The sequence below is a fragment of the Sabethes cyaneus genome, chromosome 3, assembly GCF_943734655.1.
Source record: "Sabethes cyaneus chromosome 3, idSabCyanKW18_F2, whole genome shotgun sequence".
Lineage (NCBI taxonomy): Eukaryota > Metazoa > Arthropoda > Insecta > Diptera > Culicidae > Sabethes > Sabethes cyaneus.
The window spans coordinates 34,731,740-34,756,796 of record NC_071355.1 but is presented as its reverse complement, the minus strand read 5'-3'; the positions used below and the strand labels follow the sequence as shown (position 1 = coordinate 34,756,796).

The 25,057-nt window shown below is 40.2% G+C and overlaps 1 protein-coding gene across 1 annotated transcript in view; it reads left to right on the top strand.

Moving 5' to 3' along the window:
- Nucleotides 1–24,752, top strand: part of LOC128739457 (uncharacterized) — a 68,165-nt gene extending 43,413 nt beyond the window's left edge. The window contains exons 2-5 of the mRNA XM_053834943.1: nucleotides 16,359–16,409; nucleotides 23,568–23,849; nucleotides 23,911–24,086; nucleotides 24,148–24,752. Coding sequence (XP_053690918.1) covers nucleotides 16,359–16,409; nucleotides 23,568–23,849; nucleotides 23,911–24,086; nucleotides 24,148–24,752 — 1,114 coding nt within the window. The remainder of the gene's footprint in view (nucleotides 1–16,358; nucleotides 16,410–23,567; nucleotides 23,850–23,910; nucleotides 24,087–24,147) is intronic.
- The last annotated feature ends 305 nt before the right edge of the window (nucleotides 24,753–25,057 follow it).

The window sequence follows — 25,057 nt, the reverse complement described above, 5'->3', positions numbered from 1 at the left end:
TGGCAACACGATAGTTTATCAGTTTTGCTGCAGCAGCTGCTACTGGTGAACAGGTTCCGTCAATTCAGAATTTGGTTTCAGTTTTGTTATAAAATAATAAAACTTTCGGCTAGTGACAAAGCCTTAGATAATAGAAAAAAAGATAGTGAATAATATGGTATGTGACAATTGAGTGCTTGACTTTTAGAGTGGTTGTAATCAGTGCTGAAAAATGTGGTGGATTCGTTAGTAGCGAGGTGGCGATTGCCTTCAGCAGCTGAAAAATGTACGTTTTTGGACAACAATTTTTAATTCATCAAATTTCTTGTTGGAAACCCAGTAAATTGTGTTTGCGTGAATCAAATGTATGGTTAAGTGATTTGTGTAGATGATCCTATCAAAAGATTTTGAAAATATGAATAAAAAAGTGCATTTTCGGCTCATTTGTTTTCAACTGATTAAAATAGGTGACACTGCTTAACTCGTTCCTTACCCTATTTTATTTTGCATGAAAGCGATTTGATATTATTCTATACTTTTTAGAACCATTCGGGATGCAAAGCCAATCATCTAGGATTCGGTTTTAGAAGTTCCAACTTGAAGGCTTTACCAGACTAGTACGCTTCATCTATCGCCATCGGGTTGAATAAATATCTGATGGTTTAACAGTTTTCTGTAGTTAAACAGGATATTTGCAGTTATATTTTTTGCACATAGATGGGTAATTATTGTGCTATAGTTTTTAAATTTGTTTTGGTTGTAAAAGTTGAAGAACATATGCGGCTTAAATTCCGACCTATGTTGAAATTTAATATAGTGATAGTGAGCATAGCTAATAAATTCCACATCCGCTGTTTGTTGTGATCACGCAGTGATCGCGTGTGGCGTCCAAAAATAACAGATTGATATGCATATCAGTATAGCATCAATCGCTGACAACAATTCCAATTGAGATAATACATAATTTATACGACGGGCGTTTTGTCTAATTTGATTCAGCGGTACTAATGTAATCTGCAAATCAAATGTTTTTTTTTCCACAAGAGAGATAGGTATTTTGCACACAAACCTCCGCTAACCTTAGCAAACGATCTGAGAAAACTTTACAAATGAAACGTTTCATAGGTCAATGGTATGACATAATGGAAGTGGTCTGGTGGTCGTAAAGTCTCACACGGTTAGGTTCCCTTTTTCTCAAATACCGCAAAGCGGTGAAAGGTGAAAACAGTCGCTGTCAGTTCATGGCGTGCGTAAGTTGAAATTATGCCAACCACCAGTCAGTCAGTCAGAGCAGAGCAGAGGTTGAACCGTTTCATCCGGTTTACAGCTCTTGCCGCGGCTCCGCGTCGCCACGAAGGAAGGCGAAATTAACCGTTTCCTGATGAATTTTTGATCGAGCAAAGTTGTGTCATTGCTGCTGGCAGGGTGAGATGTTGTTGCGGTGGCATCGCAAACGGTATGATCCGGCCGGACAGGTTTTATTTTTTATCGATCAAAACATCGGCGGACCGTGACGGGCTGGAAGGTTGAAGTAAGTCGAACTGCAGACTGTTTGTTGATCGGAGATTAATGTAGAATTTTTTTTTTAAGTTTAGCTTACTTAAACTATCGTTGACTTTTCAAATGTATTTTTAATGAAACTATCTACTACAATGCTCGCTGGTTATATCATCGAAACCGTTTTCTAATGCTAACACTCGTACGCGCCACACCAGACCACGCTAATCTACGGCTTGTTTACATATTAATCAGGCTTACCATCTTATTAGATAATTGAATTTCGACTGTGAACTGTTAAATAGCATTTTGGATATCTACGAGGGTTATAACCGCAGGCCTTACTTATTATAGGGGAAGCTGAGCAATGGATCGGAATCATTGGTGTGGTAATAGCGGAATTTGGCATAAGCAACCGAAATTCAAAACTATTTTTCGCTCACTTCCTCTGATACGTTAATCGAATTGCACCTTTTTATGGGTTTGGTTTGAAAACGACTTGATTAATCGTTATGAACATGTAATTTTATGCAAATTTGTTTATCTTTAATATGTTAATACTGTAATTTGAAAAGTTCGGTAAGCATTAGCTTACCCAGATAGGGTTGTGGTTTGCTCAATAATAATAGCTCTCAGCCGTAGGCAAGGTCAGGTTACTCACGCCACTAAACGGCGGTCTTTAGCATACAAGTGAGTGGCGGCAGTTTGGTGCCCGTCTGGGTATGACTGTATTGATTCTTGGGAACCATGATTAGTTATAGAAGAATGATTTGATCAGGAAGTGAACTAGAAATAGTACGTCGCAATGGATACAAACAGCTTGGTGAGTCACGCCAACTATAGGGATTCAAAAGGCATTTTCCCTAAAATCTTCAGTATATCGTTACGAACGTGGACGATGGTATTTAGTTGCACAACATGCCCGTATCAGTCGAAGGAAGTAGTCACTTTTCCAGTTCGCTGGTCCTAGGGTCCGTGAGAAGACGTTGCTCCAGTGATTATTTCACGCTCACCCCACAGCAGAAACTGCCGGATCTGCCGGAATTGGCACGCCATAGCCATACACACGCTTGATGGCACTCGTGAAAAAATATCGTTAAGACAGCAGCAACGGAACTGTTACAGAGCCTACTAGGGAATAAGAAAAAACTGAATGACTAATGGAGCGCCACCACCGTTACAGCATTACCATAACAATAAACGACTAATTTCATCCTCACTTTAACAACACTCAAACGTGTGAACGCCAAGATGCGGCTCGCGATACTTTCCATTCATATCGGTCAAAAGCCCTACGACGAGTCGAGGGCATAATGTAATTGTGTGCCCCTTCGGGACGCATTAGTCACTGATTTCCCAGTCGCCGGAGGCACTACGGGCATTGTACTTAATACTGACTAAATAACAAACAAGTTGTATAATATTCAACATAAGCCTGATGGCGACTTTCCCTTAGATTAATCAAAGACGCCCTATTTGTAAGTTTTTGTTGGGCACGTGTTCAATTATAGGTTTAAATAGTTTCAATCTGAAAGTTTCAACTTGTTTTTCGAAAAATGTGGATTTTCTGGTTTGGAGATATTTTAACAACTCAGCGAATCGACGAATTATGTTGTTGTGACACCCGGAACATGTACCTACCATCATCGGTCTAAATCTTTCGTTCCTTGAACGCTATCTCTCCCCGGCGGATCAGGTGATATTATGCAAACGAGCTTGTTGACATCACGCAGCAGCAAAACGACAGCATAATTGTACCACAGTTACTGCACAATAAAACATAGATATCGTCCGATCTTTTTACAATGTAACTTTCTTCGAAACAATTAAGACTTGCTCCGGCGAAAGGAATGCGTGGCCCTTGTAACGTGGCCCGTCTCTTTTACATAACCGTACAGTACCTGCAGTGGTTCAGACACTAATTGCGAAGACCTTCTTGCAAAAGAAAACATGACGTTCAATCCGTTGCAATCCATTACTGCAGGGCAGATGAAAATTGCATTTGGCTAAAGCATAAATCACATGCTCTTAAAGAATAGGTATAACTTGTACTTGTTGCAGTACATCATCATTTGACCAGCAGCAGTACCCCCAAGGGGGATATAATTCGTGAATCGGCAAAGTTTCAGTAATTCTAGGTCGCTAGTATGAATTGCTAGTCAGGCTTTTTTCCCTCAGGGGATATTGCATTGTTACGCTGTATGTGTTTGATTGAATGTACTCAGTGAACCAGTTAGTGGCTAACTTTTTTTTCTTCCTCCAATTGATTTACCCTTCGACTCGGATGGTGGAAGTTGTGGTTTTGGTATTTTTTTCTTCTTCGCACAAATCACAAACCGCAAACTGGCGATGTACTTAAACCAATCGCAATCGAAAGAATCGGTCGGAAACGTGACTCAGCCTGGAGTTGATCTTCTAGACAAAAGTTGACTTTTTACGCAACTGCTTCAAAGTAATTTGTTTTATGACATTTCCGTTACTGACATAATGGGTTGATTATTCAGTCCATTATGTCAGTAACGGATGCCATCTAGTTGATTATTCATCATTTTATGGTTGATGTGACCATTCAGTTTACTAAACTTTTCAGCTTTCTTCATACCTTGATATTGAGGGACATTCAGAAACAGCAAGTTTTTAATAATCTAAGGGTTTGATTGAAAAAAAAAGAGATTGCTTTTATACTTTCCTAAACGCTGCAACGTATTTTTCTGCTGCAAAAATGCTTATTAAGCTCTTATCCTTCATATTTTAGCTATATAACAGTCGAATAACATTTATTAAGCATAAGCATAGGATACCCCCCATGTGCTGCTACTCCGTTAAGTCGCATAACATTTATTTAAATAAAATTTGTCCTATTATACCCATAGTCCGACTCTACTTAAGAACAAAAGCTATTAGTCAAGGAGTAATTTCACCAACAGGCTATTCGTCACAATTATTGTAAGTATGAAAACTGAATAATTAAAGGTCAAAAACTAACCACAATTTGATGAAGATCCAACATCTGGTTCAGGTTCAGAATCTGGTCCAAAATATGATCAAAATCTAACCAAAAATGTACTCCGAAATCTAGATCAGAATCTAGTTCAAATTTATTCCAAATTATTTCACAAAATATGGTAACAAGTGTGATCCGCAATCTAGTCCAGGTCCAAAATACGATCCAGGTTCATAAAAAATGTGATAAAAAATGTGTTCCAAAATATTATTCAAAATCTGGTCCAAATCTGATAAAAACATAATCCAAAATCTGGTCTACAATCTGATGCTGATCCAAGATCTGGTTCAGGTCTAGAATATGGTCCAGGTCCAGAATTTGATCCAAAAGCTGATCGAAAATGCGGAAGCAAATGTGATCAAAAATGCGGTTCAAAATCTTATCCAAAACTTGGTCCAAATGTGATAAAAATATGGTCCACAATCTGATGCAGGTCCAGGATGAGAGGATCTGATTAAAATGAGATTCAAAATCTGGCTCAGAATCTAGTCCAAATCTGTCTCAAAATCTTGATAAAAAATGTAGCCCAGAATGTAGTACAGAATCTGGCTCAAAACCAGATCCAAAATCTGGTTCAAAACCAGATCCAAAATCTGGTTGGTGGCTGAAAAACTGATCAAAAAAGTGGTCCAAAATCTGCTCATGGCCCAAAATCTGCTCATGGTCCAAAATCTAGCCTTTTAAATCTGATCAAAAATGTGGTCCAAAATCTGGTTTATAACCTGGTATAGTTTTAGAATTTGGTCTAAAATTTCATTTAAAGTCAGAGATCCGATAAAGAAATGTAGATCAAATTGTGGTCCAGGTCCAACATTTGGTTTTGGTCTAGGTTTTTGTTCAATATCTAGTCCAAAATCTGATAAAAAATGTCCAGAAGTTAGTCCAGGTTCAGAGTCTGGTTGGTGGTTTTAAATCTAATCGAAAACAAACGAAAGGAACACTGATTTAAGAAACGAGGTAAGGGTAAGCGGGGCAAGACCGCCCGCCTAAGCAAAACCACCTGTATAAAAAAAAGTTGTAGCTCAATTTCTAATTTATCTGCTTTAAATGAACAATTGATCTATTACCTACATATAAAAAATAAAAACATAAATATCTGTAATGATTTTCTATTTTTTATTGCGATTTGGAAACACGTCCAAAAAATAGAGTATTTTTTCCATGCGGGGTGAAACACGCCCACTAACGGGGTAAAACCGCCATAGCATATAACTTTAACAATATTCAACCGATTTGAATGAAACTGGTGGCATTGGATTCATGAATTTATCTAATTTAAACAAATTGAATCAGTTTGCTATCAAACAATACATAGTTCCCCGAGATTCGCAAGTTCGAAAGAGTGTCCGGCAACCACTCGTATTGGAAGAATATCAGTAGTATAGGTACCGACAGTCTTGAAATTGATACCGTGTAGTTTCCTTAGACAACAAGATGGATCGGGTTAGGCATCCTGGAGTCAATCTTTAAGGACTAGAGAGGATCTAAGATAAATCTAACTAACAATATGGGTATTAACGTTCCTGCAATTGATCCGGTAGGTCATTTTTTGACATTTCAAATTGTTCTGATTGATAAAGCAGATACATATTACTTTTCCATTGCTAAGATAATTTGCTATATTTTCATAAAAAATATGTTTATTCTATGTTATTTGTCCTAAGAGGGAGGAATTATTAAATAAAGCTATATCCGAGAAAACAAGAAAATGTCCATAGCGCCCGCAGGGAAAATTGGCGATTTAGATTTTTCCAAACAGTACACCAGCTATAAACTAAGCACATTTATATTGTTTTATGTAAATCTGAGATCCTTTGGTCCAAACTATGCAATTATTTTAAAAATCTCCTTATCGCACTAGCATTATTTACGACGGTCTTGCGCCGTTCGTTGTGGGCGGTTTTACCCCCAAATGACCGATTTACACATTTCACTATTTATTTCAACAAAACTGCATGAACAGTTACCTAATTTAGGTACTGTCGGATGAAGACAGGATCAGAGAAGCGATGTGGGTTGGATTTACTGAAAGTTTTAACGTTTTGAATAAAATAAACCCTAAGTTCTGCGGGAACAAAGTTATAAAAAACGAAACGATTATAACGAAAAATCTATTTTTATTTATTTCTCCGATAGTTTATACGATATTGCTGTACAAGGTATTGTAAAATATTGCGTACGCATTCAGTAATATGACTGTCATCAACATTTAACACCAATTTGAGCAAGGCCCTGTAAAACCATGGTGGGCGGTTTTACCCCGGCGGGCGTTGTTACCCCGTTTACCCTTAGTGCTAAACTGGGTCTTCGCCAAGGGTGTTTGGCGGTGACCCACTGTCGGAAGTGTCGGCTACTGCCCGTTTTGGTCTTTTTTCTGTGTGAGGTCTATTGAGAAAAAATATATTTTGTAAAGATCAAGTATTCATTGCGTTGAAGATTGTTCAAATTTTGACGTGCCATGAAATTCAAAATGTCAAGTAACAAGAAAGAATTTCTTGAAGTTGACGAAAATGCGGCAGACAGGCGGCAGGCGAAAAGGAGGCGAAACGAAAGTTAACCTACGAGCGCCCATGGAAGATAGTAATGTCCCAGCACTTGATCTCCAAGAAGCAAAACGAGAAACCGGGTTGCTGAAGACCAACAAAGCTGCTGGTAAGGACCGCCTACCGGCAGAGTTTTATGAATATGACCAAGAACCGCTGATAGCGGCTCTACACTGAATAATTTTTATGATTTGGGAGCAGGAAGAACTACCGGGCTGTCACTATGGACCAGATTTTCACCATCCAACAGTTCTTTCAGAAATGTCGTTAACTTCCGACATTTGCTCAAGTATCACATCTTTACTGATTTCAAAGCAGCATACGATACAATCGATCGAGATCAGCTATGGCAGACAACGCCCGGTTTTCCGGATAAACTAACGCGACTGATCAGAGCTACATTGGACCGAGTGATGTATTTCGTGCGCATCTCGGGACACATTTTGAGTCCCTTCGAGACGCAGCGAGGGTTGAAACAAGGTGATGGCTTATCCTGAAAACTGTTCAACGTCGCTCTTGAGGGGTGTCCCGATGAGCGGGCGTCGAAACGAGAGGCACGATTTTCACCAACCTCTAGACTTTGCAGATGACTTTGATATCAAAGTCAGGAAGCGGACGATATTTGGCGGAGTACAAACTGAAAGCGGAGAGTGGCGGAGGCGTATGAAACATAAGCTACAGACACTGCTTGGAGGGATTTCCATCGTACATTTGGAGGAAGTCGGTAGGCTACGGTAGGTCGGACAAGTCGTAAGGATGCCGGACGACAGTGTGACGAAAACAGTTCTCTTCAGCAACCCCACCGGTATCAGGAACAGAGGGCCTCATCGTGCAAGATGGCTCTGGCTGGGGTCCCTTGCCTGTGTGACTGCACATAACAATCAGTCCCGCTTTTCCCTATTAAAATTTCAGAAACATTCGTGTCTTAAATTAGATATTATGGGCCGCATGTCAAAACATTCCAAGACAAATAATTGAAAAGGGTGTATGTCGATAATCTCTTCGATCAGGCCGACATGAGCAAAAAACTCACTTGCATCGGTACAACGCAACGTTTAGCAGATAATTCCTACACTGAAACAAGAACCATGGTATTTCGTACTATTTTGCAGAAAACGCTTGCTTTTTGTAAGTACCGTGGACCCCCGTTCGTTTGACCGTTTTTGATCTGAACACTTTTTAAATTGAACCCCGTTGGTTTGCACGACGTGCAAATTAAAAATGGTTCGAATGTCATTCTCAATATGACATCATTTGCTTATGCAGACAATGCACATAAACACAATTCGTTTATACTGATCTAGCGTGTTCAATCTGTTTCACAATGCGTTTTCCCAACGATTATGGTAGAAATCTGATCAGAGAATGAAATATTCGCTGCTTGCAACTGCCAACTGAATCAAACCACCAAAACAATAACAAAGAACAGGGCGGCCAGTGCTTGTGTGAACTGCATATTTAGGGTTACCAGTTGTTCAAATTAAAAGCTAACCCCGTTAGTTTGCATGAGGAATCGTTCAAACGAACGGGGGGCCACTGTACCATGAAAAAGCTATTCAAATTTACCATGAGTCTTGTACAAGCAACATGTTCTCAGGTAATTTTACCATCTTTCATGGTAATGTGTAGTAATTTTGACTACGATTCTATTTGCTCTGCATCGGGGTAACGCTGAAAGTAGCATATAATAATTTTGACAAGAACAATGCTTAAGCTAAAGCTTTTCTGCAAAAATTCACTGGTGTGTCCTCTTAATTTTACCCTCTAATATGGTAACAGCTACCATGATCTTTGTTTCAGTGTATCAGGTTCATACGGATCACCTACGAATGGCCGAAACACAAATGGTCGAATCACGAATGGCCGAAACACATATAGCCGAAATTACAAATGGCATAATATATCTAATGACCGAATAACGAATGGCCGAATCACAAAAGGCCGAAATACGAACGACCGAACGTCATATTGGGTCGAAAATATTCACGGCTTTCAACCGGCAAAAATGTTGGGTACATGCTGTCCTTACTCGCTGCCGCTCGTTCGGACTTATCTAAGGGATAATCCCTACTAGTCAGTAAATCTAGGAAAATGCATGCATGCATGCATGCATGTAGAGGTGGTTTCTGCAAGGGGCTGTGCCCTCCCGCCCGGCGCTTCCGACGGCGGATCACCAGCGCACACTCACAGCCTGCGGCTCATCTAGGAAACACTCGGTCTCGCACTTTATAAGAGGAACAAAGAACTTTCAATCATCTATACTCTATAGTAAACAGGGTAATGTATATGTCTTGTTTTTTGTTTGAATAAAGTTATTTGTTAACCTACTAGCCAATTCATGTTTTTTATTGAATAGTTATATAGGCATTCCGCAAAAATTCGGCCTTTCGTGATTCGGCCTTCTGTGACTGTTGTTGAATTTCGGCCATTTGAGATTCGGCCATTTGTGTTTCTTCCATTCGGTACCAGCCCGTTCATACGGCTATTAAAGTGTTTAAATTGTAAACAACCGTAAAGCAGTGATAACTAGACAATTTGTAGCTCCTCAGTCCATATTTTTCATGATCTATAATGTCATATTTTTCAGTTCATCCAATTTTACGATCTTCACATAAAGATTTAAATCTAAACAAATGTAAACCTAAAGCACCGACAAGCGCTTTTATGAGCAGCTTAGGTAAGGTAAGCCATCCAGCTATTGCCTTCGTGGTGCACCTTTTCATGCATAACACGCTAATCTGCCGCATGGCCGATGACCATTTGTTTCCTTCTGGTGAGCGGCGTTACCTTATTAGGTACCTAAAGAGTTAGTTTGAAATGCACTTTAAACATCAATTTTACCTTACGCATTTCAACTCTAAATTCGAAAGTCAATTCAATAGATCATGGTGAATAAAAACTATGCATATTAACACCATTACGGTTGATGCTATTCCATTCAAGGCAGATAGGTACAGTTGCCTCATTCATAGATTTTTAGGTACGTAAAAAGATGCGCTCGTATAAATTACAATCGATACCTACATTGAGTTGAAAACCTTTCAGCTGCGGCTGCGACTCTTACATGCAAACACATCACGAGAAGCAAAGCAGTAAATGGTAGCATCTGAGTTCGGTACCTGTGTCAGATGTCGAAAAGAAAATTGTTTCAATGCTGAACGATTTTTCCCTATCATCGTTTCATCTAGTGGTAAGCGTTTTTTTTTCGAAACTCAGCATCCAGCGCGTTCATCATCACGCGAAGAGATGATTCTACCAACCACACCGCTACCGATTTCACGCGAGTTGTTCTGAGAAGTCTACAATTGCGCAGAACGTTGCTCATTTTGTTCAGCTTTTTATGGCAAAGACTTGTTAATAAATCTCTGGCGAAAGAGTTTTTTGTTCACGCGCTTCCTTCAACGATGTATTCGATGTAGGTACCTATCTGAGCAATCAGGTGATGAAAATTGCCGGCTGAGGTGCTTTCGGTTGTTTCGAGTGGGTGTTTAGAGTACTTTCAAACTTATTGTTGTACAAGTAGGTGAAGCTCGCGGATTATTATCTTCAACAGATTGAGAATTGTGATGCGAGCTGTACTCGACAGGAAATTTCGGCATAATCTTATTTACTGCGCGGTCAACTTTTATATCAAGCATTATTCTTATGTCTTCACTTGAAAGCAAGTTCTGTTGTTAATTTCATTTCGAAATGATCAATCATACGGTTTGTCTGTACCAACCACTTGTGTGCCGTTGGTGCGTATCTCCGGTCGTAGGGCAGCAAATTTATTTTTAATGTACCGATTTGCTTCAAAAGCAGTCATCCGTTTATCTGATTATAATTTGTTTAGTCTTAGCGTGGTTCACAACAATAACTATTACAAATTGTCAACGAACTGGACAGTAACCAGGCGTAGCCCTTACATACGCCGCATATAAATTACTTAACCGCGTGTACTTTATGTGCGAAGTAGATAATGGCATAATGCATACATGCTGCACAGGTTGATTTGATATGGTGCAAGATTGGTTTGGCCAAGGTTCATTGGTGTGGTCATGTGTACTTCGAAAGCGCACGACGCACCCAATCGAAAAGGGTTTTGCTGTACACGACAATTCACCAGCTGTAAAAAGATTTGGACATGCAAAAATAAATGTAAAAACTTTAGTTTATTCGTGGCCCTTTTCTTGTACATTAAGCGGTAACAATTTATCGCTAAGTTAAATAACATACTATTACGTAAATTTTCGATTGTGGACTGGTGGTCCGTGTTTTGAATTTGTTTTAGAGCGGTCGCTTTATAACGGTTTTCTGGTGTTCAAAATGATTACTATCGATGGTCATTTACAAAAAAAAATACATTATACCTACTTATATTTGGATGGTTTATTTCAACCATTATATAGCCAGCAGGTTATCAAAACAAAACCAAAACGAGGTTATCAAAATTATCAAGGATTTTTTTACATATCAGCATAAAACTGTTCACACAAACTTACTCCTTAGCCAGCGTGATATCTATGTCCTACATTTTTATTCACCAGTATAATGTTTCACTGCCAAAACAGGTGTAGACGGTGGACGAAAATGGTTTGAACCAAGCAAAGATTTATTAATATTCTGCATCCATCAATCAGCAAACCTCGGCCATTAACGGACCATTGTCTAGCTGACCATTGCCGGCCGTTGCCGGCCGCATCAGCGTGCAGCAGTCTAGTCTTGTCTTTCGTCGAAGTGAAAACCCCCATCGCAAATAAAGCATCCATATTCCTTTCCCAACGTTGACCGTGGCTGGCAATTGAACTGCACTTGAGACATTCGACCGACACACCGCACCGGCGCCGTCGTCCCGTCAGTCAGACCATGAGGTGCAGTTTTCAGTTTTCACAGGCGCCCCGATGCGATGCAGAGTTTTTCTTTCCGTTCCGTTCGATGGGAATCGGGTCAAGCCTATTTCGCGGCTTGCAATCTGATCTCGAAACGATTCCGTTGCAGTTGCAGACCATCTTTGAGCCGCCAGCATCGAGGGTCGCCAGAGTGACAGGTTATTGAAGTAAACCGGTGACTGAAGCTCGACCGGCGAAGAACAAATAAACGGACAGCCATAATTGCTTTTTCGGCATGTTCAAACGGCGCCAAGATGTTACCCTAATCGATTTTACCTAAAAGTGTATTCCAATAGGAAACTTCAGTTCAGCATCCTCGGAAAAAAATAAGCGATTCATTTGGCGGTACATAAATTTGTTATTAAAGTTATTAAAAGCTCGAGCGTATAGGGTAATATACAATGTCAAAATGAGAGCTGCTTTTGGGAAAGTTTCTGACCTGGCTTTTCGCGTCGAGGCACTGGGAATCGAATCCTGTGACTAATTATTGTGTATTCTTTAATTACTTGACATTGACGCCAGGGCCTTAAATTATCACCGTATTTAAAACCAAACCGACAATCCTTTTCCTCAGCATACATTGTTTTTTGTACCTCTGAGTTTCATATACTTATACCTACGACCGCATAGCTATTTTCATCATTGTAAACAAGTTCAATATCTTGTGAAAATAAAACAGGAGAAAGTGATTTTAAAATGCAAAAGGTGATATTCACCTCAGGTAAAACACAATTTTAAATGCAGATAATGGAAAAGAATAGACTTTGTATGAAAGGAAATAGATGCTAAACCACACCATAATTTTTTTTTACGTAGGACTACGTCTTACTTTAATAGGGTGGCACGCTGGAGAAGCAAAAAGGACCGCGACAAAGTGATAGATTTTGAACGCTTATAGCTCAGCCAATTCTGAAAATATTTTCATGGTTCGAATACCATTCGAATCACAAAATATCTGCCTTTTGTATAGTTTCTATTGGAAGATTGTATTTTATTAGTAACTCCTGGAATTTCCACGTAAAGTTGAAGAATTTTCCCAAATTCCGTACAGTATTCGTTCAGTCGTCGCCATAGTTACCATATGAAATTGTTATTAATAACATACAATCAATTTAAGTGGGAAGTGAGTGGTTTTGTGCATCTGATTTTACAATGTCTCAATTGCTTCGAGCAAAATATTTGCGTAAATACCGCAAGCAAGTCCGTGAGCAGGCATTATTAACTGTACCAGCTAAGAGGTCAGCGTTGACGGTAGTAGAGCGCTGTAAACTCTACCGTTTGAGAAGAAAAGGAAATCGTAGTGGTTCAGTGTATTCTGAAGTGGGCAATACATCATTAGATGGTGCATCGCACAAAATAGCTGGTCCCTCCAACGTTGAAGTGTTGCGTGAGGTGACCGCTTCGGCGCACGTAGAGGCCAGCGTATCGCGTAACGTAACAGGTGAGTCTTATTGAAGCCGAAAATAGGTAAAGATGTAGGGTACGGGAGTTGTCATCAAACATTTTCGGCTTGTTAATATATTTGGCTTGCATTATATTTTACAAAATCAAACAGTGCCGAGTAATTGGAAATTTATGGATATACCATTCCATGCTTTCAACTTGCCGGATAGAATATTATAAAAAATAATGAAGGTTCAAAATATTAATATGTAAAATACTCGCAACCTGTGCTTTATTATCATGCTTACATACAACTTCAAAAGTGTTACAATTCTCGGGTAAAGTATTGTTTTAATAAAAATACGATGTTTTCTACAAGGAATCCTAAAGGTGCGTTTAAACTGGGCAATTTTTCGGCAATATGTGGAATGCAACATTTGGTATGCGACATGCTGCTAGTTGTTACTCAATGCTGCTTCTGTTGCCACCTGAGCATTTGTTATACGTTGCTATGTTGCTTGGAAACATCATGCCACATGTTGCCAATCTAAACGCACCTTAAGTAAAATTTACTTTGTTGAATAAATAAATCGATAATCATACACAATATTTGATGGAGGCTGAATACAGCTAGATATTTACTGCCATATTCAGCATTATCAAAATAAAATACGAGCAAACAAAGTCATTAGTTGTCTCTTTTATTGCTTGAACGATACTGTTTATCACGTTTATACCCATTCCTCTGTTACTTAATGTCTATAATTATAACATGTCCTGCTTGCGGCGGCATTTGAGATAATGAGTAATGCGTCAGACCAACGAACAATTTTCCGCTATTTTAACCAAAGTTGGGAATGGAGAGCAACTCGAACCTGATGAAACTAAGCTTATAGAGGGTAGGTTCTGCACAGCACATCGACATTAGTGCCAGGAGGTTTTCCTAACCAGCCAGTAAGGAGATGACACCATGTACCTGATTTTAACGATTAGTAAGTTTCTGATTATCCAAATCAATTTTATTAATAATTTACTCTGTAGTGTTAATTCACCACTATCTTAACCAGAGACAATGTGATTTCTTCCCTTCAACCCTTTAAACAAACCAGTTGAAATATTCGGACATATCACATTCCACATGTAGCAAAAATTGTCCATTCTAAACGCACCTTTACACTAACTTTGCGTAGTCCTACGTTGAATATGCGGTCGTGTCTTGTACACAACCCCTCTGATTATTTTTATTGATTTTCAGTGTAGCTCAAAATACTGCACATGGCTATTGGATACCAGAAGAAAAATTAAATTAATTATTAGAAGCACTTATGCAAACTGAAAGGACACAACTCTATTCCATTCGAAGGACTGCTGGTGAGATTGTTCTATTTTTACCCATATATACCACATTTCATAAATAAACTAGAATCGGGTAGAGGGAGGGACCATCAGAGCACTTGTTTGAAGCGGTGGGCCTAGGGAGAGTGAAACAGTCAACTTTCTAGGGTTAATCTTGGCCCGATTAACAACACATCTTGGATAATGAGCGGGCTCTTCTCCCCACCTGCTGGAGTCATTCTGCATTAAGACGGTTTATTCAACGATTGACTCAGGTGACTTAGCCCTTGGAACGAGATTCTCTAAATCCCTGGTACGTGTAAGTGATGTTGCTTATCGACCAATTCCCTTTTGGCCCTTCATACAAGAGTTGGGAAGCATGACCAATTGTTGAATATGTTCAACTCTTTTTGACATGATAGGCTCATTGCTATGAACGGATGTTCTGCTAAGGCAGGTGGTAGTACCATATATTCATACATTCATTTTCAGTGTAGCTCAAACGTGGATGTAAGTTTTTTTTACAAAATAGCAGCGTGCTGATATTCTATATTCTCTCGCATGAAACTCATGCTTGCTGTATTTGGTATTATGAACGTTTGCTTTCATAGCAGATTTTCAATACAAGGGTTGATAGTCCAAAAGTTAGAACATTGTTCTCATGAATATAGTTCCGGAACCGCAACAGAGCCAAATCGGACCGGAATAAAGTCGGAATAAAAAAGTTCGCTCCGATTTTTACCGGACCGGACGCGGACCGGAACCCGGACTTCAATTTTCGTTCTGATGTCGAAAACAGCATGGCGGAAGGCTCAAGTCCCTTCACGAAAGGACCCAGCTATGATATAGTAATATAAACAGTCAAGAAGGTGTTGTTGCAATAGCACCAGTGGAAAACCCATCAGGAAACCTGGCAAACTGAAGTTTTTGGAGCGTCTTAGTAGAATACGAAACCTAAAATTAAAAAAGAAGAAAACTTATTTAATTTAATTCTACTATGTGTATTTTATTCACGACAGATACGTATTTCGCCCACGACTCGCAGGCTTCCTCAGTGTCTGTTTTCGAAGCCGTCTGTTTCGTCTGTTCGAAAACAGACACTGAGGAAGCCTGCAAGTCGTAGGCGAAATACGTATCTGTTGTGAATAAAATACACATAGTAGAATTAAATTGGATAAGTTTTCTTCTTTTTTAATTTCAACCTGGCAAAGCTCAAAAGAACATCACCAAGAGAGACAAGAATAGAATGAAGAAGCTACTGCTGAGGGGGCTTTTGCAAGATAGTTGTCTGGCATTCAGCAACATATCCGTTCAGCTTTAACCACTTTTTGAATACTGGGTTCGACGAAGAGACGCGCGAGTTTGTGGTTCCTTCTTGCACGTCGTCAAAAATGGTTTTAGCACCCGTCGTTCGAAAACTCCGAGCGCTCGTAGGTCCTCTTCTAGCAGTGCTCATGTTTTATGCCAGTAGAGGACAAACGGTCTAATAAGCGTTTTGTACAATGTGCATTTTGAACGGAGGCTCAGATTGTTCAACCGCAAGTGTTTATGGAGTCCACAGTAGGCTCGACTTCCGCTGATAATACGCCTTTTAATCTCACAGCTTGTATTGTTGTCCTCTGTTGCCAAGTAAGCCAATGTACACGAACTCGTCGACTACCTCAAACTCATCCCCGACGATTACCACGCTACTACCTAAGCGGGCCCTGTCGCGCTCGGTGCCGCCCGCCAGCATATACTTCGTTTTAGACATATTTATCTTCAACCAAATCTTCTCTGCTCAAATGTTCTGCCGACAGCGTATACGTCGTCGGCAAAGCAAATAAAGTGACTGTCTTATTGGCCTAAAAAATGTCACCTTCCATGTCACACCTTCAAGCGCAATGTTGAATTGTAAACAGGAAAGACCATCTCCTTGCCAAAGTCCCCTGCGAGATTTAAATCTACTGAACCCCATCCATCGTTTCATGGTAAGTTTAGTAAGCTTACCCGGAAAGCCGTTTCCAGCCTTTTTCATAGCTCTTGTCGGTTTACACTATCATATGCGACTTTGAAATCAATGAACAGATCATGCGTGGCAACTCAAAATGCGCGGCATTTCTGGAGGATCTGCCGCAGAGTGAAGATTTGGGAAGATGATTTGGGAAAGCAGTTGGTAGGCGGCATTCAGGATAGTGACCGCTCGATAGTTCTCACAATCCAGCTTATCACCTTTCTTGTAGATAGGGCAAACAACCCCGTCCTTCAACTTCTCCGGTAGTCGTACCGTATCCCAAATCTTGACAATCAATCGATGCAAATAGCTGGCCAGCTGCTGCAAGTTAAGTCACTAGCTTTTTAGCGGTCGACTCAGTCGAGTTGCTTCTCAAAATTGTGTCGCGTGTGACTTATATAATATAAAAAGTAGACCAGTCGAGCAAAGTGATAGTCGATGCACAGACAAACAGACGAGACATTCGCGTAATTTCCATCTTCCAATCAAAAACCACTCATTTTTCAAAAAAGCATGTTTCGCCACATGGCCACACCGCGGCGCGAGTTTTCAGTATAAAACCATACAAATGTAAAAACCCTACAGCATAGAACCCTGATGCAAATGCAAGCTACTCCGCAATATGCATAACAGAGGGTGCTAGTGTGCAAGCAAAATGTGTAGGACGATGGTTTTTAAAGGACTTTCTTCTATGTGTCATGTCAGTTCGTCAGTGGTCGATGTGATCATGGGCAATTTTAGTATTACCTTTTCATGGGCCATTTTAGTATTACCTTTTGATTTATGTTTGGTATTATGCTTATTGATCGATAAAATTATTTCTCTTGGGTAGTACAGTACAGTACAGGATTTCGAATTTGGCAACAAATGCGTGTCACTTATGTTGCCAAAATCGAAACCGTGTCAAAATCGAGACACTTTTTTGGTATAAAGAAATTGAATTTAAATGCGTTGGAAATTGACTAAACATTAGGGTATTGTCGTTATCGTCGGGCCACTGTTATGGTCGGGCCATCACGATTTTACAGTTTTAGTAACTCATGATATCTATGATACAATCATTGTAAAACTTCTTACTGTGATAGCTAACTTTTCACAATATTGTGAGTTTCAATCGTATATTCAAAACACCCGTACTGAATTCAGTGACTAAATCTTACAAAAAAAGTTTTCCAGGCGCAATGAACTTTTCTTCAAAAAATGATTCATGAAATGTAATTAACGAGATAAAAATGTGTGAAGTGTGTTGTGCTGCACACGAAGACTATAGAAAAATCCCCTCCAGTAATGTATTTGGGAAGGCTAAGGTGAAATACTAGAAAAAGCGCTATTTGTAAAGGTCAGGTCACTTGAGTAGTCATCGTTGGGCCACCATAATTTTAAGCGCAGAAGCGCAATAATCACTAGAGAATGTCAGTCACATAAAATGTGGTGAAATAAAGCAAAATTAATACGATAAAAACCTTGTTGTTTTTTTTTTCATTGTAGTTGTGCACTCCGGAAAAGGCGATTGTAGCAATATTGATTTTACGAGATCGCCAAAATTTCGCAAAAATGCAATTAAAAATAGGACATTTGTACCTATATGAGTCGTTGTTCACGGAATAATTCTGTTCATGTCTCTATATAGAATTTCAATACATATATCTTAGATTTTCTGCGGTGGCCCAACCTGCACAACATGGCTCGACTATGGCAACATTTTTTTGTCATCACGTAAATGCCTATAACTTTTTTATTTTTCAAGCAATCAGTTCAAAACTTTCCGGAAATATACCTTATTCTTAGAGCTTTTCAATGATGTATTTGGATTTCCAAAATTCCTTTTGAAACGAAAGTTATGCGCGAATTCCAAAACGTGGCCCAACCACGACGACACTCCCCTATTAATCAACCATTGCAACCATTTTATGTTTAAAAAGTCCGCCAAGAGCTATCCGTCCGGTGCAAGTACGTTTTTGGCAACCTGAGGTAAGACGTAGTTCTACGGCAATAAAAATATTATTGTTCGAAACATTCTATAACCGCAAACTTTTCTTCACGTGAATCGGCAGTTATAGCTAAATGAGCCACAATCGTGTGTGTCCCATGATTGTGTACTGACTGTATATACAGGGTGTTAGGTAGCTTAGTGCAAATATTGCAGGGATAGAGGACCATATTTGATGAAAAAATCCTTCAACGCATATGGTCAAATCTCAATTGTTACAGGGTTATTAAACATTTTTAGTTTTCGGTTCTGTTTGCCCTAAAATCGCTCTAGTACAAAAACTATGCCAGCTAGCTTTAATCTGTTACTTTCATTCGAAAGCTGAGAAAATTTTGTATTGAAAATTGCTCTTAAACCTCCTACTTTATAAAATATAGAAACTTTGCAGAAGCAAAAAGCTCAAAATTGAATGTTTCTCTCGACGTTTTTATTAAATTTCTCCTAAAAAGCGTGATAAAGTTAATTAGTTTTATTCACCAATTTAAAGTTCTAGAACCGTTCTACAATTCGTTTTTTACGAGAAATGCCTATCTCTTTTAACTTCGTCGCAATTTAATTTTAAATGTATCGTGTTGGGTGTTGAATTGGTACCTGAAAACTGCGCGAGTTTATACGTCACGCATAGCGCACTAGATCACCGCGTGTGATGGACCACGGAACGACGCGTATGAAAAAAACAGCATCAACAACAGTTCTGACTAGTGAAGTTCTGTTATTTAAAAACAGATCAAGTAGAAAACTTATTTTAAATAAAGCTTCGGCATGACTTCTAGAAAACTGTTTTTGTGATAAATTAAAATAATGATTAATTCTTTCCAATGTTTTATTTCAAACATTGTTCGAAGTGTCCTCCATTTTTAAGAGCGAAAATGGCAATTCTTCGTTTAACATGTTCAGCAAGATTGATCTCCAATAATTTATTTTGCGCTTTTTGTGCAGCAGTAAAAATTCTTTCAATGAATCGATTGGCACGAAATTAATGTCTTGCTTGACGAATTAAACGTCCGGGCAATCCACGGCTCTTGGAAAGTGTCGTTCAAATAACGTTTCACCGCATTCGTTGAATGCGGCTGAGCGCCATCCTGTTGGAACACCATGCGCAGCCTTGCTGCAAGCGATACGTCTTCCAGTAAAATGGAAAGATGGTTTTTTAAAAACCCTACATACTTGGCACCATTCAGAGTTTCTTCAAAATGTATGGGCCGATGATCTTTCGATCAATTATACCGGCCCATACATTGACGGAAAACCTGCGTTGTGGTCTCGTTTCCTTTACCACCCTTTGGGTTTTCAATAGTTCACGTGTGATCGTTATGCGTATTGAAGAACCCAGCGCGTGTGAATGTACTTACATCGGTCCACAGTATGTTTTTTATAAAACGAGAGTTTGCCTCCACTTTTGCTTGCATAATCCTGCAAAACTCAAGCCGCTTAGGTTTATACGAAGGCAGCAGCTCTTGAACATGTAGTGTGTTGAAAGGATGCACTTTTTCCCGATTCAGCAGGCTCCACATCTTCCAGTGTGGCACGGAGAACTGTGCCGCAACTCGCCTTGTGCTTGTCTTGGGATCATTCTCCACAATCCGTAAAAATTCATGGTCAATCTTTGACGCCACTTGCTGATGTTGCTCTCCTCGAAGGCTCGTTGAAAACAACGTTCCTTCTCGGAGGCGACCATGCGTTGCCGTAAAGATCCCTTAATTCAAAGCATTGTGTAACAAACCGAATACTTTTGAATTTGTATTTACTTATTTGCATTAGATAGCCGAAGGTCGGGAAATCTACGACCATACTCCTGCTGGATTACCGTTGCTACACAATTAGTGAAGCCATAGTAAAGGCGAATGTCCGAAAGTTCTTAAGGAGAATACATTTTAAAGCTGCAATCGTTTTCACAACCGTTCTACTGAAACACGGGAATTTGGTTTTGTTGTTCTTTTCCATACGCATCGTTTCGTGGTCCTGTGGTCCATCACACGCGGTGATCTAGTGTGCCATGCGAGACGTATGAACTCGCGCAGTTTTCAGATACCAATTCAACACCCAAAACGATACGTTAAAAATTAAATTGCGACGAAGTTAAAAGAGATAGGCGTTTCTCGTCAATGGACGAATTGTAGAACGGTTCCAGAGCTTTAAATTGGTGGATAAAAATAATCAACTTTATCACGCTTTTTTAAGAGAAATTTGATAAAAAACACCACGAGAAACCCTCATTTCTGAGCTTTTTGCTTCTGAAAAGTTAGTAAGTTCATAAAATAGAAGGTTTAAAAGCAATTTACAATACAAAAGCAGTTTTCTCAGTTTTCGAATGAAAGTAACAGATTAGAGCTAGCTGGCATAGTTTTTGTACTAGAGCGATTTTGGGGCAAACAGAACCGAAAACTAAAAATGTTTAATAACTCTGTAATTATTGAGATTTGACCATATGCGTAGAAGGATTTTTTCATCAAATATGTTCCTCTATTATCCACTGAAATATTTGCACTAAGCTACCTAACACCCTGTATGTTCGAAAATACAGCGAATGATAATGTCTCAACATATGGCCTCGAAATATCTGCTAGACTCCAAAAAGCGAAACTATCGTAATCCTACGTCGCCCATGCGGTCGTGTCTTGTACGCAACTCCTTTGATTTTTATATTTTTTTCTGAATATATTTTCATGAAGAGAAATTTTTTTTTTTGAGACGATGGTTCTACAATTGATGAAGGGACGGTAGGGGAAAGAAATGAAAATTTTTTTGGTGAAGGAGGGGAAGAGCGGAAAGGAAGGGGGGGGGGGTATTGGTAGCTATGCTCTGGTAGCTATGACAAGCAGTCATTTTGACTCCTACCTTTTGTCCAATGCTGGAAGGTGCATGAGTTGAACCAAGCTGTAATCTGAGATTATAACCGGATTCGAATCCACAACACCCGCCAGGGCATGTGGTTCGCTGGTACTTGTACCCTGGCGGGTGTTGTGGGTTCGAATCCGGTTATAATCTCAGATTACAGCTTGGTTCGACTCATGCACCTTCCAGCATTGGACAAAAGGTAGGAGTCAAAATGACTACTTGTCAAGCATAGCTACCAATACCCCCCCCCCCCTTCCTTTCCGCTCTTCCCCTCCTACACCAAAAAAATTTTCATTTCTTTCCCCTACCGTCCCTTCATCAATTGTAGAACCATCGTTTCAAAAAATAAAAAATAATAATATATGTATGACCTCATTCCAAGGTCAAGACTGAAAACTTGAGATTAGAGAATTTTTGTTTCAAACAAAAAAAACTGCGTTTGAAATGTACAAAATTAATGACGACTCATTTCACCTTAACGCTAATGGTTCTCAGCGAATATGGAAGACAGATCATCGAAGGAATCAGAAATTCGATGAGACACCCAAATTTAGGCTTTAGCAATAAGCAGCGCACTAGAAAGAGAAAAAAGCGGAGTAAAATTACCAATTAGAATTCACTTTGATTAGATTGCTTTGAATACACAAGCGTAGTGGCATCTAGCATCAATCCGATCATAATAGTTTGAAATCAGCCGGACCATTTCACAAAAAAAAAACTTTCTATTCCACCCCAAACAGTATGCCAGCATATGAAGGAAACGAATTGCGTCTACCCACTAAACGCCTTATTTAAATCAAACTGTAACACTATCATCGATTAGACGATCGACTCTTACTTGTAACAATTATTGCAAAACTCATTACGTCGCGATAACATAAAACAGCTTAGTCATGTGTTATGTTCGATGTTTGCCTATTTGCGCAACATAACTTGCCTTAGCCGGCCCTCTAAGTCGGTCCTAGTATTCGACTTGAAAGTGCGAAGAAAGACCAATTTGATAGACTTATGCAAACGTTGTGGGTACATGCGTCTACTTTGCATTAACCAGACACACAATAAGTGCACCTGAAAAACTAACCAGAAACCGATCGCTTTTGAAGTGCCAGCGAAACGCCAGTTGGTCACGCCAAGCATGTGGGTGGGTGGATGGAAAAACTTGCGCGACAAATCTTCGGGGCCGATTTTATCGCTCTTCTTATATAACCGAAACTCGCGTTGCAACATGCATGCAACGCTAGGACGTGTGTGGTGCTTTCTTCCTATTGCCGTTCGTTTTCCAACGAATCGAATGGCAATGACATCGACTGTGGTTGATTTAAAATGAACCATCATGGCACCGACAATGAATAAATTGCCGCGCGGGAAATTCTCTCCGACTGACTGACGCACGCACGGTAAATTTTGATGAGCTTTTTTTTCTTTTAAAGGCATGCGGTAACAACCACAAACTGAAAGACCTTCCTATCGCCGGGTGTTGAGTTTCCATTGAATAATAAGCTCATCTCAGTTGTTGAACTGTTGAATCCTCAATGCCATGCCGGGCGGGTGGGATGCAATTTTTATTGACATACGGATTGTTTGTGTACAGATTTTTCAAGAATTTCACTCGTTATAGGTTTGAAAGTAGTTTCACCGGTTTCAATTCTGCAAAAGAATCATGCACTTTATTGTGTAATATACTGGTTACCAAGTGAACAGTTACATTACAGTTGTTGAATAATCTCTGCCTATTCTTCTAAAAAGTTACTCATTGTTCTCGTTTCATAGCAAGTGCATCTTCCGTATCAAATTCTCTGCGCTTTTATGGTTTTCCCACAATATTGTGCGCTCTTCCACTTGCAAGTAAGCGTGTATCATCACCCTTACGGTCCTATTATTAAATTACTACCCTTTCAGCTTAAACAATTTTCACGTCGTTTCGCGTGGCTCGGTACCGAAATTGCCCACATCTAACGCGATTAACATCAGCTTTAATGACATGCGGATTATGTTTTTATTTTCCAGACGGTGACTCCTCGCCTTGCCGGTGCTGGACGGCAACAATGGCAAGGCGGCAGAAGGCGAACGCCTGGTTGCTGGTGAACATTGCGGCAACCGGAGCACTCGTAGTGCTGTCCTTGGTGACCCTGTGCAGCGGACACGGAAGACTTATCGAGCCGCCCAGTCGTGCCTCTGCCTGGCGGTACGGATTCTCCACCCCACCGAACTACAACGATCACGAGCTGTACTGCGGTGGCTTCAACCGGCAGTGGCAGAAAAATGACGGCAAATGCGGCGTGTGCGGTGATGCCTTCGATGCACCAAAGCCTCGGCCGCATGAGTACGGCGGTAAATGGGGTCAGGGCGTGGTGGTTAGACGATATCGGCCGGAATCGATCATCACGCTGCGCGTTGAGCTGACGGCAAGTCATATGGGGTGAGTAAATGTCAAATTAATACTCTCACAGTGAGAAAAATAATGAATCTGTTTATTTCAGCTATTTCGAGTTTCGAATTTGCGATAGCGTAAAAGCCCAACAGGACTGTCTGGATAAACACGTACTTAAAATAATCAGTGGTACTCCGAATGTTCCTAATCCGAGCGATCTGGGAACCCGATTCTATCCTCGCAATGGTAGTCGAATTTACGATATGAAAGCCGAGCTTCCACAAGGTAAATACCGTTCTACAATCAAATTAATTCGCTAACATACGTGGTTTTTATTCCTCTACAGGCTTCCAATGTACAAATTGTGTAATTCAATGGAAATATATAGCCGGCAACAACTGGGGTGTTTGCCCGGACGGAAACGGAGCGGTTGGTTGCGGACCGCAGGAGGAATTCCGAGCCTGTGCCGACGTGTCGATCGGGGACGGCAGCGACAGCGGCAATCGCATTCCACTGCGACCTGGTCAGCGGCCAACTCCAACACGAGTGCCATCCGTCCATCCGGAACAAGGCCCATCCAGCACCAACGAAACGGACACCGAAGAGCAGATGCCACAGGGCGTCAAGTATATGGGACCGTTGGTTGCCATTTTCTCGCTTTTTCTGGTCCTATGTGGATTTGCTGCGCTCTATATTTATCACTATCATGGGTCTCGGATAAAGGCACTGATGCGCTGGAATCGGGACAAAAATCAGAAAATTCCTCACCATGCGGAAACGAGCATACCCAGCATGGAGAAACCGCCTGTTCCACCGCCCAGAACCAAACGTATCTCGCAACAAATCCGCGACATCGAGGCTGAAGAGTCCAGTGTACTGAACGGAAGTGTCAAAAGCTCGCCGCTGACGTCCCAACTAACAACGCTGAGTCGTGATAGCAGCAAGCATTAGCAGCATCCGCGAGCTACCGTGTTTAGGCTATGCAAGCAGCTTTTGTTAATGTTTTTTTTTATTTATTTTATAAATTAGTTTAGAGAGAATTTGTGAAAAAATTGGCGATTAGCGCCACCACTGACTGAACATATCACAAAGCGCGAAACTGGCCAGGGTTTGTAGCTGGCGCGTTTACGACGAAAATGTCCCCTACCGGGCGAAGGCTTATTAACCGCCAATAAGTTTGTATGTAGTTTGCAATTACAGTGTAATGAAAGCTAGTTAAACACTTACCTTTACAACGTAGGAACGTGAGTAGGTAC